Source organism: Symphalangus syndactylus, chromosome 2, assembly GCF_028878055.3.
Source record: "Symphalangus syndactylus isolate Jambi chromosome 2, NHGRI_mSymSyn1-v2.1_pri, whole genome shotgun sequence".
NCBI classification, from domain to species: Eukaryota; Metazoa; Chordata; class Mammalia; order Primates; family Hylobatidae; genus Symphalangus; species Symphalangus syndactylus.
The window spans coordinates 14,429,315-14,442,685 of record NC_072424.2 but is presented as its reverse complement, the minus strand read 5'-3'; the positions used below and the strand labels follow the sequence as shown (position 1 = coordinate 14,442,685).

At 52.9% G+C, this 13,371-nt stretch overlaps 1 protein-coding gene across 7 annotated transcripts in view; it reads right to left on the bottom strand.

The window, feature by feature from the left end:
- Positions 1-3,583: 3,583 nt before the first annotated feature.
- CHST15 (carbohydrate sulfotransferase 15) overlaps positions 3,584-13,371 on the bottom strand; it is an 85,973-nt gene continuing 76,185 nt past the window's right edge. For all 7 annotated transcript variants that reach the window (XM_055246315.2, XM_055246295.2, XM_055246296.2 and 4 more), the window contains exons 7-8: positions 8,215-8,362; positions 3,584-6,217 (exon numbers count right to left, since the gene is read on the bottom strand). In XM_055246315.2, coding sequence (XP_055102290.2) covers positions 6,027-6,217; positions 8,215-8,362 — 339 coding nt within the window. In that variant the 3' untranslated portion in view covers positions 3,584-6,026. The remainder of the gene's footprint in view (positions 6,218-8,214; positions 8,363-13,371) is intronic.

Below are 13,371 nucleotides of genomic sequence, written 5' to 3'. Positions count from 1 at the left end.
TTCAAAGCATGCAGAGCTGAGGGTACACCCCAGAAAGCCCCCAGGATCCCCACTGGCCCTCAGGCCTGCCAAGGACCCTGCGGGAACCCAGCCTCCTCATGCTGCTGGCGGCTCTCCGCCATGGGAGAGGAGGCCTTTCACAGTCTCTGTGCCCCAGACACAGTGCCCAGCACCTATAGGGCAGTCAGCAGAGGCTGCCCAGCAGGGAGTAGACCAAGTCTCCTCCTTGCTTTGCCACAGGTTCAACAATGAAGAACCTAGGTGCAAGCCTGAGCTGGGTCCTGGGTGCCCCATGGCAGGAGGACGCAGCCACTTGCAGATGGCAATTGAGAGAGCCCTGTTGCTCCTCCCCAGCCTCTCTCACAGGCCTGCTGCGTTGCCTGAGAATCCCCACCTTCTGCCTTCGTACTCAGCCCTTACAGTCCAAGGTCAGCAACCTGTGCAGCCCGAGGCTCCCAGGATGGCCCACAGTGCTCAGCCTCCTGCCCCAGACCCGAGTAGGAGCAGGTTTGCAGAGGATACTGGGGATGAGCCAGGTGGCTGGGGACAGGGTTGGTGAGGACAGAGATGGTGGGGGTGAGTCCAGCCTGTAGCCATCAGTGAGACCGGACACCAGCCTTCCAAAGCCCAAAGCTGCGAGGCTGGGGGCCACGGAGGTCACCAACCCCTGAACAGGGACTGGAAAATGTTCTATTTCTGTAACTTTCATAAGCTGCTGCCTTTGAAGTCAACAACAGCTGAACTTCAGCAACTCAAAACTACCCAGGTGGCTGATGTGTGTAGTTTACACACATCCTGGAAAACTGACAAAGTAACTTCACAAAAATTTTTTTTAAAGTAAAAAGGTCAATAACTAGTAAGCACTCAAAAACTACTTCTACCAAGAGCTGGAGAAATTGTCCTGTCTCCATTGTGGGGGACAAGGCTGACTCTTGGAAAGCAGGTGACCTTCCATGGGAAAAACACTGTGATGTGAATTCAGGAGGTGGGGCTGTGGGGTCTGTGGCCTGACCCCTCGCGTTGCCCTGTCTCACCTACTCCACTACCCCAGTCACAGGGCCTTGCCTGGACGGGAAGATGCGCTGTCCTGGAATAGACGCATCCAGAAGCTCGGCTTCTGCTGAGGGCAGCCCCCTCCCCACTCAGACCTGCTTGGGCTGTACAGTAAAGCACAGGGAACCAGCCGGGGAACCTCCTCCATCCCACGCTTGCCTGACTGGCCAGCTCTCCACACCACCCTCCTGTGGTTGGCTGAATAAGGGCCTTTGAAGACGTCCATGTCATAATCCCTAGAGCCTACAAATATGCTCCCTTCTATGGCCAAAGAGGCTTTGCAGATGTGATCCGGAGATGGGGAGATGATCCCAGAGTATCTGGTGGGCCCAGTGTCATCGCAAGCGTCCTTACGACACCAGGAGCATGAGGGTCAGAGAAGGCCATGTGATCTCTGAAGCAGAGGGAGAGAGTTAGACTTGAAGATGCCGTGCTTTTGACCATGGAGGAGAGAACCAGGAGGCGTGAGTGCAGGCGGCCTCTCAAAGCTGGAAAAGGTAGGAAAGCAGACTCCCTTTGAGCCCCCGAAGGAACCAGTCCTGCTCATCGCTTGAATTTAGGCCAGTGAGACCCACTTCAGACTTCTGGCCTCCAGCACCGTAAGATCATAAACTTCTGTTGCTTTGAGTCACTAAGTTTGGGGTGATTTATAGTAGCTGCTGTAGTTTGGATGTGTGTACCCCAAACCTCATGTTGAAATCTGATCCCCAGCGTTGGGGTCATGGGGCCAGAGCTCTCAAGAACAGCTTGGTGCCGTCCTGGGGGTAGTGAGTTGTTGCTCTTATTTGTTCCCGCAAAAGCAGGTTGTTGAAAAGAGCCTGGCACCTCCCTCCCCCGGCCCTGCCGTCCCGTGACCTCTGCGCACCCAGCCCTCTTCACCTTCCGCCAGGAGTGAAGCAGCCTGAGGCTTTCACCCGATGCTCAATCCTTAGCCGGCAGAATCGCGAGCCAAACAAGCCTTTTTTCCTTTATACATTTCCAGCCTCAGGTACTCCTTTACAGCAACATAAACTCACAAAGCTCCCAGGCCGACAGCCGCTCCGGCCGATGCAGCTTCTGCCCCACGGGACCTATTCTGTCTCTGCTGCTCCGCAGGGAACCTTGCCCCGTGAAGTACTGGGAAAACCCGATTCATCAGAGTGATGTTTTCCTATCAGTCCCCATGGGCTCCACCTCACCATAGGCAGCACAGCTGCCTACAGGGTGAGATTTCTGGAGTAACAGGAAAACAGCCACCCACAGAATCCCTGTCTCCACACTCAGGGATCCTTGGAGTTCCTCCACCTGGAGCACAGCCTTTGCCTCAGTTCCCAAATCGGGTCATTTTGTGGGGAAGAGGCATGCTCATCAGGATCCTTCCCGAGGGCTGGTTTCTCCATGGGGAGTGGGTGGCCTCACGGGAGAGGCTTTCAGGGGAGATCTGAAAGGGAGGGAGGTCGTGCCCTCAGCCCTCAAAGATGCACCCCAGTCGTCCTGCTCCTGACTCCCACCCATCCTCCATTCCCTGCTGGGTAAAGCCATTCCTGACCCTGGCAGGAAAAGATGGGGTCTCCCCTATTTCCAGCCTGGACACACCTGCCTCCAACCTCAACACACCACTGTGGGAGGTGGTGCTGGGGAGAAAGGCTCCCCCAGGAAGGTCTGCCCAGAACTGGGGGACCCACCATGGTCCATGCTGTGCTCACGATGGCCCAGCTTTCAGAGCCCTAAGCCTGAGATGTCCCCTCTGTATGGGCTGAAAAGTGTGCCCCAAATTCATATGCTGAAGTCCCAATCTCGAGTACCTCAGTATGTGACTGCATTTGCAGATAAAGTTTTTTAAAGAGGTGATGAGGTTAAGATGAGGCTGTCAGAGCGCGCCTTCATCCACTCCGACTGGTGTCCTTATAAGGAGAGGAAGAGGCGGCAGGGGCATGTGTGTGTGGCCACATGAACACACAGAGACAATCAGCCATCAGCGAGCCAAGGAGAGAGACCCCCAGAGAAACCAGCCCTGCGGCGCCTTCATCTCGGGCCTCTGGCCTCCAGACTGAGAAAATCAGTTTCTGTTGTTTGTCATCTTTTGTCCTGGCTGCCCCACCTGAGCGCACACCACCTCCTTCTGCAGGCTTAACCTCAGCGATAAGGACATATGCCAGAGACACCGGGGGTCTCAAACTCACAGCTGCCAGGGCCCAGGCAGGCCACCGGAATGAGGCCTGTGGTCACTTAACCTTAAAATTTGAAGGTCTGAAGACAATGCTAGGCCTGACTGTGGGCTGGGCCAGACCTCCCACCCTGACTCACACCCCAACAAGGACTCACACAGGGAGTCCCTGCTAACATCTGAATCCTTTTCTCTCTGGTCTTTGAGTTTTCTTCTGCCTGTTGCTCGCACAATCACACCTCGTCTCTCAGCAGCCAGCACAGCTGTAACTCCCCTTTACACAGGGCCTGCACAACTCGAGCAGGTCCCACACTAAACCACTGCGATGCACTCATGCACCAGGAAGAGCTTGGCTGCAGAGGAAGAGCACGCGCTCCACAGGCGTCACTCATATGGGTCCATCTTTAATTTTGTTAAATATTAATAAAAGTACAGTGTAACTGCAATTCGCTTAACATACCTTACAGGACTAAGGGAGTACAATTTAACACAGTCACAGCTTTTGAGAACAAAAAGGAACTTCAATACCATGTTGTGAGAAATGCTCCAATTCGCTTTGGTTTTGAATGGCAGGCTCGAGAACCACCGCCCAGAACGGAACCTAGTCTGTCAGCAAGAGCCGGGCCTCGAACGAGAGGAAGCAGAGGCAGCAGAAGTGCCCTCTGGAGAAAGGCCCCTGGAGGGAAAAACCATGTCTGGATGGCATTGATTGGCACAGAAGGGATGGGACTGCATATATAAAAAAGATCCACATAATAAACCAAATAATATTGGAAATAATACCTTCAGTAATACTTCTGTAAGAAGCAGAATTACACCACATGTTATTCACATGCATAGGAGTGCATAAGAAAAATCCCTTGTTGTAATTATGGTTGGTGTGGAATAGTAAAATATGTACTGAAAATGACAAGTTAATTGGCAGAGAAATTAATCTATAAAAGGGTTGTGTCCAGAGCGGAGGAGCCTCATTAGCAACTGAACAGAACCCACTCAGAAGACGCACTCACCCACACGTGCGCGTACACACACACACACACACGCACTGTACTGCAAATAAATATACACACACACTGAAGTGATCTCTCCCTAAAGCATCCTTGTGTTCACGCCAGATTTTCCTGCTGGCGGCTGCTCCCAGTGCCGGCTATAGAGACGGTGGGGACTGTCCCTGCAAGTGGGAGTTCAGGACGCACACTCCTTCAGTAGCAAAAACAGCCCCGGCCATCCTGGCGCTCAGAGCCCTCTGCACACCTTCAAACGGGCTGTGTCCCTTCTCTGATGACAGAAAGACAACAGCACCAGGAGGGGACGGCTGAGCGATTGCAGATTCTCCTACCCCTGAAGCCCGGTCTGTCTCACACATACAAGTTAGAGCTGGGTAGACGGGTGCTTGCACTTTCTGGCTTTGGTGGGCGAGACCTTGGCCTGAGAACTTTGGTTCACAGGACGCTTCCCTTGACAACACTTGAGTGTAAAGCTTCATCCAGGTCCCACCTGCGCTGTTGCCAAGGATGCTCAAGTGTTCTCTTCAATCTTCCCTGTGACTTCCAAGAAATGACAAGGTCTCTAGCCCATCCATCGGTAAACCAAGCTGCCAAGTAGCCTGGAAAATTCCATGAAGAACACGGCTCTTAGAAACCTCATTCCAAATCTCAACACGCCACGTTCAGCCCAAGTTCAGCGTGTGCATTGTTTTGGAATTGGGACACGAGTATCTATAGTCCCCTGCTGGGTGAGGAACTTTGACCACACGTAGTGGAGAATGTGGAAATAAACTATTTCCAATGGGAACGCAGAGAAATGGAGCCTGTAGCTGGCCAGAACTAAAAATTAAAATCCTCTGTTTCTCTGATGACCTTATAAACCTGATGAGGGCTTGAATTACCTAGATTTTCCATGAAGTGTTCAATTCCTTCAGGTTGCTCATTCTGGCATTAACAGCAAAAATTTCCCTTCCAATTATAAACTGAATTTCTTGAGAAAACGTATAAAGAGGCAGCAGAGAGACAGCCAGGACTGGTTAAATGCAGAAAGTGGTTTTGTTTTGAACGCATTCATTTTCTATGTTAAACGTAAGTCCACAAGGACAGAAGAGCAGGAGGTCAGAAAGATGAAGGTGCTGCCGAAAACTGACTTGTTTTTTTCCTTTTGGAAACAGTGAAGTTAACAGGGTTTACATCTGAAGAAACTGGAGGGCTGAGTTTGGAGTAAAGGAAAAAAATAAATGAAGAGCCTCCATTCTTGAAAGACTGCGGTTCTCTGTCCCAGTGAGGTCAGCCATCTCACCAAGAGTGTTTCAGAAGTGAATGTGGTACGATCACACCTGTGAAGACAGCCACTGAATACAGACAGTCTGTGCAACACGGCGAGACCCCATCTCTAGGGGGAGAAAAGGGAACGTGAAGTCTAAGTTCCAGCCAGGCCTGTGGCATGACCTCTGGCTTGCTAACTCAGAACCCAGACTCAGGCTCTCCAGAAGGTGGAGGCGGGCAGGGCCGGGCTGCCTTCCTAGGTGTTCTCTCCACAGCCAGGGCAGGCCAGCTGGCTGCATCCCCAAGCTCCAGGACGCTCAGAGAAGAGCTGAATTCTTGAGAAACTGGGGTCTCCAATGGCCTCGGACAGAGGAGCTCTGTGAGGGGTCCATTGCTGAGCTCTTGAACATCACAAAGGAAATTCCAAAATGGTTATAATTCATGTGTGCCTGGAGTGGCAGAGTCCTGGGGTTTTCCACACCATGAGTGAAACAGTTCCCCGCAAAGAGATTTGTAAAATCCTGATGATGACGGCATTGGCGGGCCCAGCACGTGCAGCAACAGTTCAGCTCTCACGTCGTCTTCCACGCAAACGCCTCATCAGCGAGGACCTGAGCCAGCCTAGCATTGAAGGGCCTGTAGAAATCCTGCAGAATCTTCTGTGTGATGGGCCACATGGGCCCCAGGTTCCGGTCCTCGGGACGCCGTGCATTGGATGCAGGGCTCTTGGTCATCAAAGCCTCCTGCTTCTCACTTAAAGGCCCTAGAATAAAAGAAGACGAGTCCCGTAAGGCAGGAGGCATGGCAGGAACTAAAAGGGACTTTGCAAAAATCCCAGCTATGCTTCGTATTCAGACGGGAGTTTCCTTTAAGAGAATGTATTTAGGGATTAAAATTCTTTGGCTGGATCCATTTTGGAAGCACTGAGGGAGGAAGGTGGAAACACCATTAGGAAATTGCAAAGAAATTCTGCGGCAGGTGCAGGATGCCCATCCTCGGGGGAGCCCAGCTGGCATTTAATGATGATACAGCGTCTGAGGCTGACCTCAAGGATTCCCTTCCAATTGCCCTCGGTGGGCTGCTCTCCATGAATGTCAGCCCATCCTTGGAGGAACATGCGGCCTGCCGGGCACAGCCCATGGGTTTCGGTTTTCCTGCTCAGCAGCCCTCTGGAATTCTACCATCACCGTTTCTACTTTAGGCTGCTCACGCCAAGGGCCCTGGGCCTGCACAGTTTCACCCTGTGCGTCTTGCTGTGAAGTGGCCATAGGGAGGAGGGCTGGGAGGAGGCCACCTGTGCCCAGAGCCCCCACTGGCTGAACCTCCATCTGCAGCAAGGAGATCAGTGAGAAGAGGCCTGCCGGCAAGGACTGTCAGTCACCCCCACGCCCCGCCCTCTGGAGTGAAGAGAGGCCCTGGAACAGGCTGGCAGAGGTTGTCAGTCACCACCATGCCCCACCCTCTGGAGTGAGGAGAGGCCCTGGACAGGCCAGCAGGGGCTGTCAGTCACCCACACACCCTGCCCTCTGGAGTGAGAGGCCCTGAAACAAAGCAGCAGGGGCTGCCACCCCCACGCCCCACCCTCTGGGCCACAGCTTCTTGGTGTAACCCATCACTGCTCAAGCCTCAACCGGGGGCTCTTGGGATCTGGCCAAAGTCCTTAGCCCATATACAGAAAAAGCATGTCCCAGCATCCTAGGGCCATATGAGATACAGAATTGGCCTTACTATCCATCCTGGGGACAAAAGACAAGCTCATTAATGGGACAGAGACAACATGTGGTCAAATCAAAGAAAGATGATTCTAAGCCTTGGAAGGGAAAGAACTCATCAAATTCCAAAAAAAGAAGAAACAAAATCAAATGATCAAAGAGGCCCAAGTCCCAGTGGCAGGCAGATATATTTCCAGAAATACTCAATTAACCAAGTTCCCAGGCAAGACCATTAGTCAGGGCTGCAGGAGGTGTTCTGGGAAGGAGGGCGGCTTGTTCGAGCCTGCTCAGCCTTTCAAGCCATCCCTGGGTGCCCCATCCACATGGGCAGCACTCACTCCGCCAGCACATGCCTCTGCCAGCCATCACCATAGTCAGCAGTGTGGCCTGTCACCACAAAGTGACTCTCAGGCCCCTGCGGGGGGTGGGGGGGGTGTGGTATCCACAGGCTGAGGGCAGGCACTCATGCCCCAGGGGCCCAGCATCCATGACCAGCAGCCAAAACTCAGCCACACGGCTCTGACTCCAGGAATTTCCAAGAATACCCAAGATGATGCAATGATCTGTCTGTTCCCTCCTCCAAGCCCCATGTCCTCTGCTCCAGCCCCCCAGTGACATCCTGTTGGTCCTACAAAGCTCAGCTCTCAGGCCCTTTCCTTCCATGAAGCCCTCTTCATCCCTGCAGTAGCTGGGATCCCAAACCATCAGCACGTACCTTGCGTGTCAGTGCTGACCTTCCCCATGGCACCCTGTCATTCAGTTAGGTGAGCTACGGCTTCCTCCTCTCCCTTCACTAGACCATAAGTTCCCAGAAGGGAAACCATTTCCTCCTCTCCAGAGACTCCCTCACCATACTGTGCACAATGACCTGTGTACAGCTAGTGCTCAATAAATGGTACTTAACAGGCCTCCTGGAGGACATCCCCAGGCCTCCCAGCTCAGCCCATTCCCACCCAGCTGACCAGGTCTGCATTTGCCCCAGAGGACTCCCACAACAAGTCCACAGAGCTCATGCTTTGCCCTGTCAGTCTAAGCACCACACTCATACCTAGGTTCAGAAACTGGAAGACCTTGTGCATGGTGTACTTGACGTTGGATGCATGATCTTCTAGGCGAAGAATGAGAAACTGTTGCTTGTCAAAAACACTGAGCCAGTCCAGAAGGTACACAGCATACAGCCCGACCTGGAGCCTCACCTAGGACCACAGAAGAAGGGCATTATTTCAGGAGCAGTTGCCCCAACACCATAGGGCACTTTTCCAAAGTGGTATGGCATTTCACTGTACCACAAAAGAGTTATCCTAGCAAAGTTACTTTCAGAAGCTGGATTTACACAAGGTGTTCTTGCTTCTTTATGGGGGGTTTTGTGCTACATGTGCAAAGAATTCCTATATTAGGGGTTGCATTTAATGCTCACAACACCCTGTGGGCAGCTCCATGCCTCCATTTCACAGGTAAGGACTGAAGTGCAGGGAAGAGGTCAAGGTTGTGGCCACCAATGGTGCACATGTTCTTTGCACAATATCCTGGCTGTTTCTCTGTTTCCACTGTGACCTCTATGCCCAGCACACAACTGGCTGTGAAAAATCAACCACAGACACCCCAAAGACAACCTAGATGAGTGAAGAGCCAAATGCCTGATGCCAGAGGAACATCCTTGACTGTGAGGGTGTGTGTAAATCAGCATCTAATCAGCACTGAACCAAGTACACAGGAGAATGTTCCTATTTAAGTCCCTTCTACTTTCTAGTACCCATTTCCCGGGTCTTCACCCTTCTGTTCCTTCTCTCATGCCTTACTGCAAGCCATGTGGTGAAGATTTAACTCTACTCAGAGAGAACTCGGGCCTTTCCCTCGGCTCCTGGGGGGTGATCTCTGGGCCCCTGGACGTCCTACCTGACAGAAGTGTCTTGGTTGGCCTGAGGGCTTTGGTCATGGGCAGGCTAACACTGAGATTGATGATGGGGCCTTGGGCCACATGGTATCGGTTCTGACTCTGGTAGGACTGGAGACTAAAGGTCAGCCACAGGAGCTGCATGTGACGGAGCCCTAGTAAAAGGTCTGGACCCCCAAGGCTTGGCCTGGCAATACTCCACGAGGATTGTCACATACCATGGCCAGTGGCACTAACACTGTCCATGACTCCACAGGGAGAGGAGGACTCAGAGCTCCGCATTTGGGCCCCTCCTGGAGTCTGCCCCCTCCACTTCCCTCTCCCTTGGCTGATTTTAATCTTCATCCTTTCCCTGTAATAAATCATAACCAAGAGCGGAATAGCCTCCAGTGTGTTCTGAGAATCCTTCTGGAAAATTACTGAACCTGAAGGTGGGTTGGAGAATATCTCTCCTGAACTTGCAACTGGTGTCAGAAGTGAGAGCAGTCTTGGGAACAGTTTCCTCTAACTCCACAGTTCACCCTAAACTCTTAGCAAAGCTTCCAGAAAAAAACAGCCTCTTCCCCTTTTGCTGTGAGGCTCCCTTCTCCAGGGCTTCTCCCCTTGCCCCTTCTCCAAGTGCCCAGGGACTCTGCTCTGCCTATCTGTGTCTGCCCAGAACTTCTCATCTCCCACCTCTCCCCAGTTCACACCACTGCCTTTGTTTATGCCCCATCTACACCTACCTGAAGCTGATACAGCCTCCTGGCTGTTTCTCCTTCCCCTGGTCTCTGCACTCTCATCTGCACTCTGCCACCAGCATGGGCTTTCCAAAGCAGCGATCTAGCCATAGCCAGCCCTGCTTACAGCCTTCACGGCTTTCTATGTGTAGAAAGTCCTGGGCCTGGCTTAAACTTCCAGCTCATCCTCTCATATATGCAGCACTTCCCGGCTCCCCAGGCTCCTCTCTGGAGTTCCCATTTTTTAGGCAGACACTCTCATGTCACATTTCCTTTCCTGCCCAACTTGACCTGGACCTTGACCTTGAGGGCAGGGACTGTGGCTTCTCCACCATCCCATCCTTGCAAAGCCTGCACTCTGGCCCTCAACATGGTTCTCAGGTGCAATTGCTGAATACAGTGTTAACAATAAGACAATGAAAGACTGGGCAAAATATGTACAGATGCTAACTATTCTTTTCCCATTTCATTATTTTTCTAACCATGGAGGAGGATGAGGAGGAAGAAAAGCAATTAGAGTGGATAAGTTGCCTTCAAAATTCATTAGCTGTTTTCAACCCACACTTTGTGGCTACCTCACATGCCAGCTCAGAAAAAAGATCTCAAGCTGGGCCGAAACTAAAGAGAAAATGAGAACATGCCAGTCTCAGAAATAAACATGTGTGTCGCCTCCAACGCAGACGAATCATGACGAGACCAACTCGCTGTTAAGTCACCGGCCTCCCGGGGCTTTTCAATTCTCTCCCTGGCAGGCTTGTAGGCCGTCCCTCGTAGGGGAGACCAGTCTGATGAGGTTTTTCTTTTCCAGAGAATGTGCCTTTCAACAGGAGAACTTTCCAGAAGGAAAGCAGCCAGGTGTTTGTGGCAGTCTGCGGTGTTTTAGAGCAGCTGTGGTCTGTCCGAGCACCTGGCTGGGCACCTGCACCTGACAGATAGTTCTCTGAAACCCTGTTTGTGCCCATCCTCATGAGAGCCCCCTGCGCTGTCTCAGGTGGACACAGGCCTGCACCACAGCGTGGTCCTCCTCAGCAGGCAGGGCTGAGCCAAGAAGGGGAGGAAAAGAGGAAACCGCAAGGGCTGCAGGCAGGGAAGGCCTCCTGGCGCTCGGCTGCTTCTCCCGGGGCTAGCTCCCCTCCCACTTTGTGCCTTCCCTCTGATCTATCTACCCCAAAGACCCCTCAATTCCCACCCCAAGCCCCAGCCCCCTTGCCAGGCAGGGGGAGTGTGGTCACCTGAAGTGACAGTTTCTGGTGCAGGCAGTATCAGTACTGCAACCATATGCACCATGAAGACAGGACAAAGATAGCCCCCAGCAGATTTTTTTTCCCCTCACCTTTTCCCAGTATAGGACAGAGAATCAAAATAGAGCAAAAATAAAAAGGGTATTTAGGGCAAGTGCCCAACGTGCTTAAAATTAGAAAACATCAGAGCTGCGAGAAGCCTTTGAAGTTAACCGTGCCAGCTGATTCACCGATAAAAACACGGAGGTGCAGGGCAGGGCAGGGGGCTACTCAGGGTCAGTGGCCAATACCCCTGGAGACAGGACCTGAAGCCAGGTCACCTGTGCATGTGGAGCTTGTTCCCCATGCAGGGCCCCAGAGAAGAGCAATCCCCACCGAGAGCCGAGGCTGAGCTGAGCACAGTCCCAGTCCCCCCTTCTCCCCAGACAGGTACCTGGCCGAGCCTCTCCGTCCCCTACTAGGGATTTCAGTTGGGAGTCCCCAGCCAGCCTCCCCACTTGTCCCCATTCATTCATTTGGCAAATAAGCTGAGCTCGTGCCACCATGTGCCAGGCACGCTGCTAGGCAATGGTGATTTGCTGCTAACAGAAGTGGCCCTGGCCTCAGGGAAGCTGCAATCTCGTGGAGACAGAGCTCAACTGGTAAAGAAACAGACTTCAGCGATCACCTTGTGATGCACACAGTGGAGAAAAGGAGTAGGTGGAGAGAGAAGACAGTCAGAGTAAAGCACGCCCCGGAGCAAGTCTGCCCCACCCCAGAGGGCACAAAGGAGGGAGTGGTGACAAGAGCCCTGGTGGCTCTCCAACCGGAGCCCACAAACACCCACCTGGAGGGCCTGAGAAACAGACCATGGCCCCGTCCCCAGAGTTTCTGATTCAGGAGGTCTGGGACTGGCAGAGCGTTTGCATTTCTGACAAGTTCCCACGGGCTGTGGCTGCTGCTCATCCAGGCACCAGGCTTCTGGGGACCCTGCTCTGAGCACTCCCCAGGGTAAGGTGTGCTGCAGAACAGTGGCGGGGGCTGGCCAGAGGCAGAGGCTGGCCAGAGGCAGTGGAGTCTGTGCTGCCCCTGCGTCCGGGTGCCTCCAGGAGGGTGTGCCAGGGCTCGGGGCGCCTTACAAAGCTGCCCTCCCAGGGCTGTGGCCATGCTGGGATTCACAGCTGGAGGGAAACTGGCTTCTCCCAGAAATGAAAATTCACCTTTATGAAGAGGGTTTCTGATTGCCTGGCTCTTTGTCTGGTGTGTGGGCTCTCCAGGGACTGAAGAGAAGATTAAGGGACAATCTGTTACTGCCGCATCCCTCCTGTCCACTGGGCCTGCCCCTGGGGATCTCCTCTGACCAGAGGCACCCGCTAAGCTACTGTCTTGTCATCCTCAGCAAAACACAAAACATAAAACCCGGGCCTCCTGCCAGCAAAATCCTTTGCTTTTAGGAGCCAGCTAGGAAAGGCAAAAAATCCCTGAGTGTCAAAGGCCAGCAGACCCGGGATTGAACCTTGAGCCTGCCTGATATCAGCTATGGGTGGGAGAATTAACCTCTGTGAGCCTCGGTGTTCCCATCTGTAAAACAGGGATGATTTCAGGGGATCTCTAATGAGACCATGCATTGAAAGGGCTTGGGACAGGGGCTGGCAGTAATGAACAAAGGTTAGATCCCTTTCACCTCTCACAGCTGGAGTTTTAGAAACCTTTTATCGCAAAGACTCAAGCATATACAACACAGGGAGGATCACGATGGTGCCCATGAACTTACGGCTCAGTTTCAGCAGTGCTCTCCAGTTCACGGTCGGAGTGCTGACCCGGAGCAGGAGGGCAGGGGCACACCCTCCCTTCTGTGTGGGAGAAAGTATCCAAGGGCTTGGCCCCAGGGCACTGGATGGGAGTCAGCACACTCTGCATGGTACAAAGTGCCCGGTAGCATGCAGACTGCACGTGCATATTAGATATTAGCTCTTCTGCAGCAAGAAACACTATTTAAAGCTATTAAAATAAACTGTGCCTTGGGTCAGGAGTTCCCCCTGCCCTGCCTCTCCCTGCCCATCTAAACCCAGCCCAGCTTAAGCAGCTTCCTCCTAGGAGTCCCCAGTGCAAAGCCCACACCTGCCCCACTTTTCCCAGTCCTTTTCAGGCAGTCTCCTGCAGAGAGAACTCAGTGGTCCCAGGGCCTGCAGGGGAGGGCTCTGGCCCCTTCTACGACCACATTAGCTGGATACCTTGCCCCTCGCTGTCCTCATCTGCTGACAGTGACATTGACTGACTCCTGTCTTCCCACCCACCTATCGGGTTTGTTTTGAGAGTCACGCAGGATCAAGAACAGGAGAAAATTTCAAAAGGCACAATGTGGTAGAAAC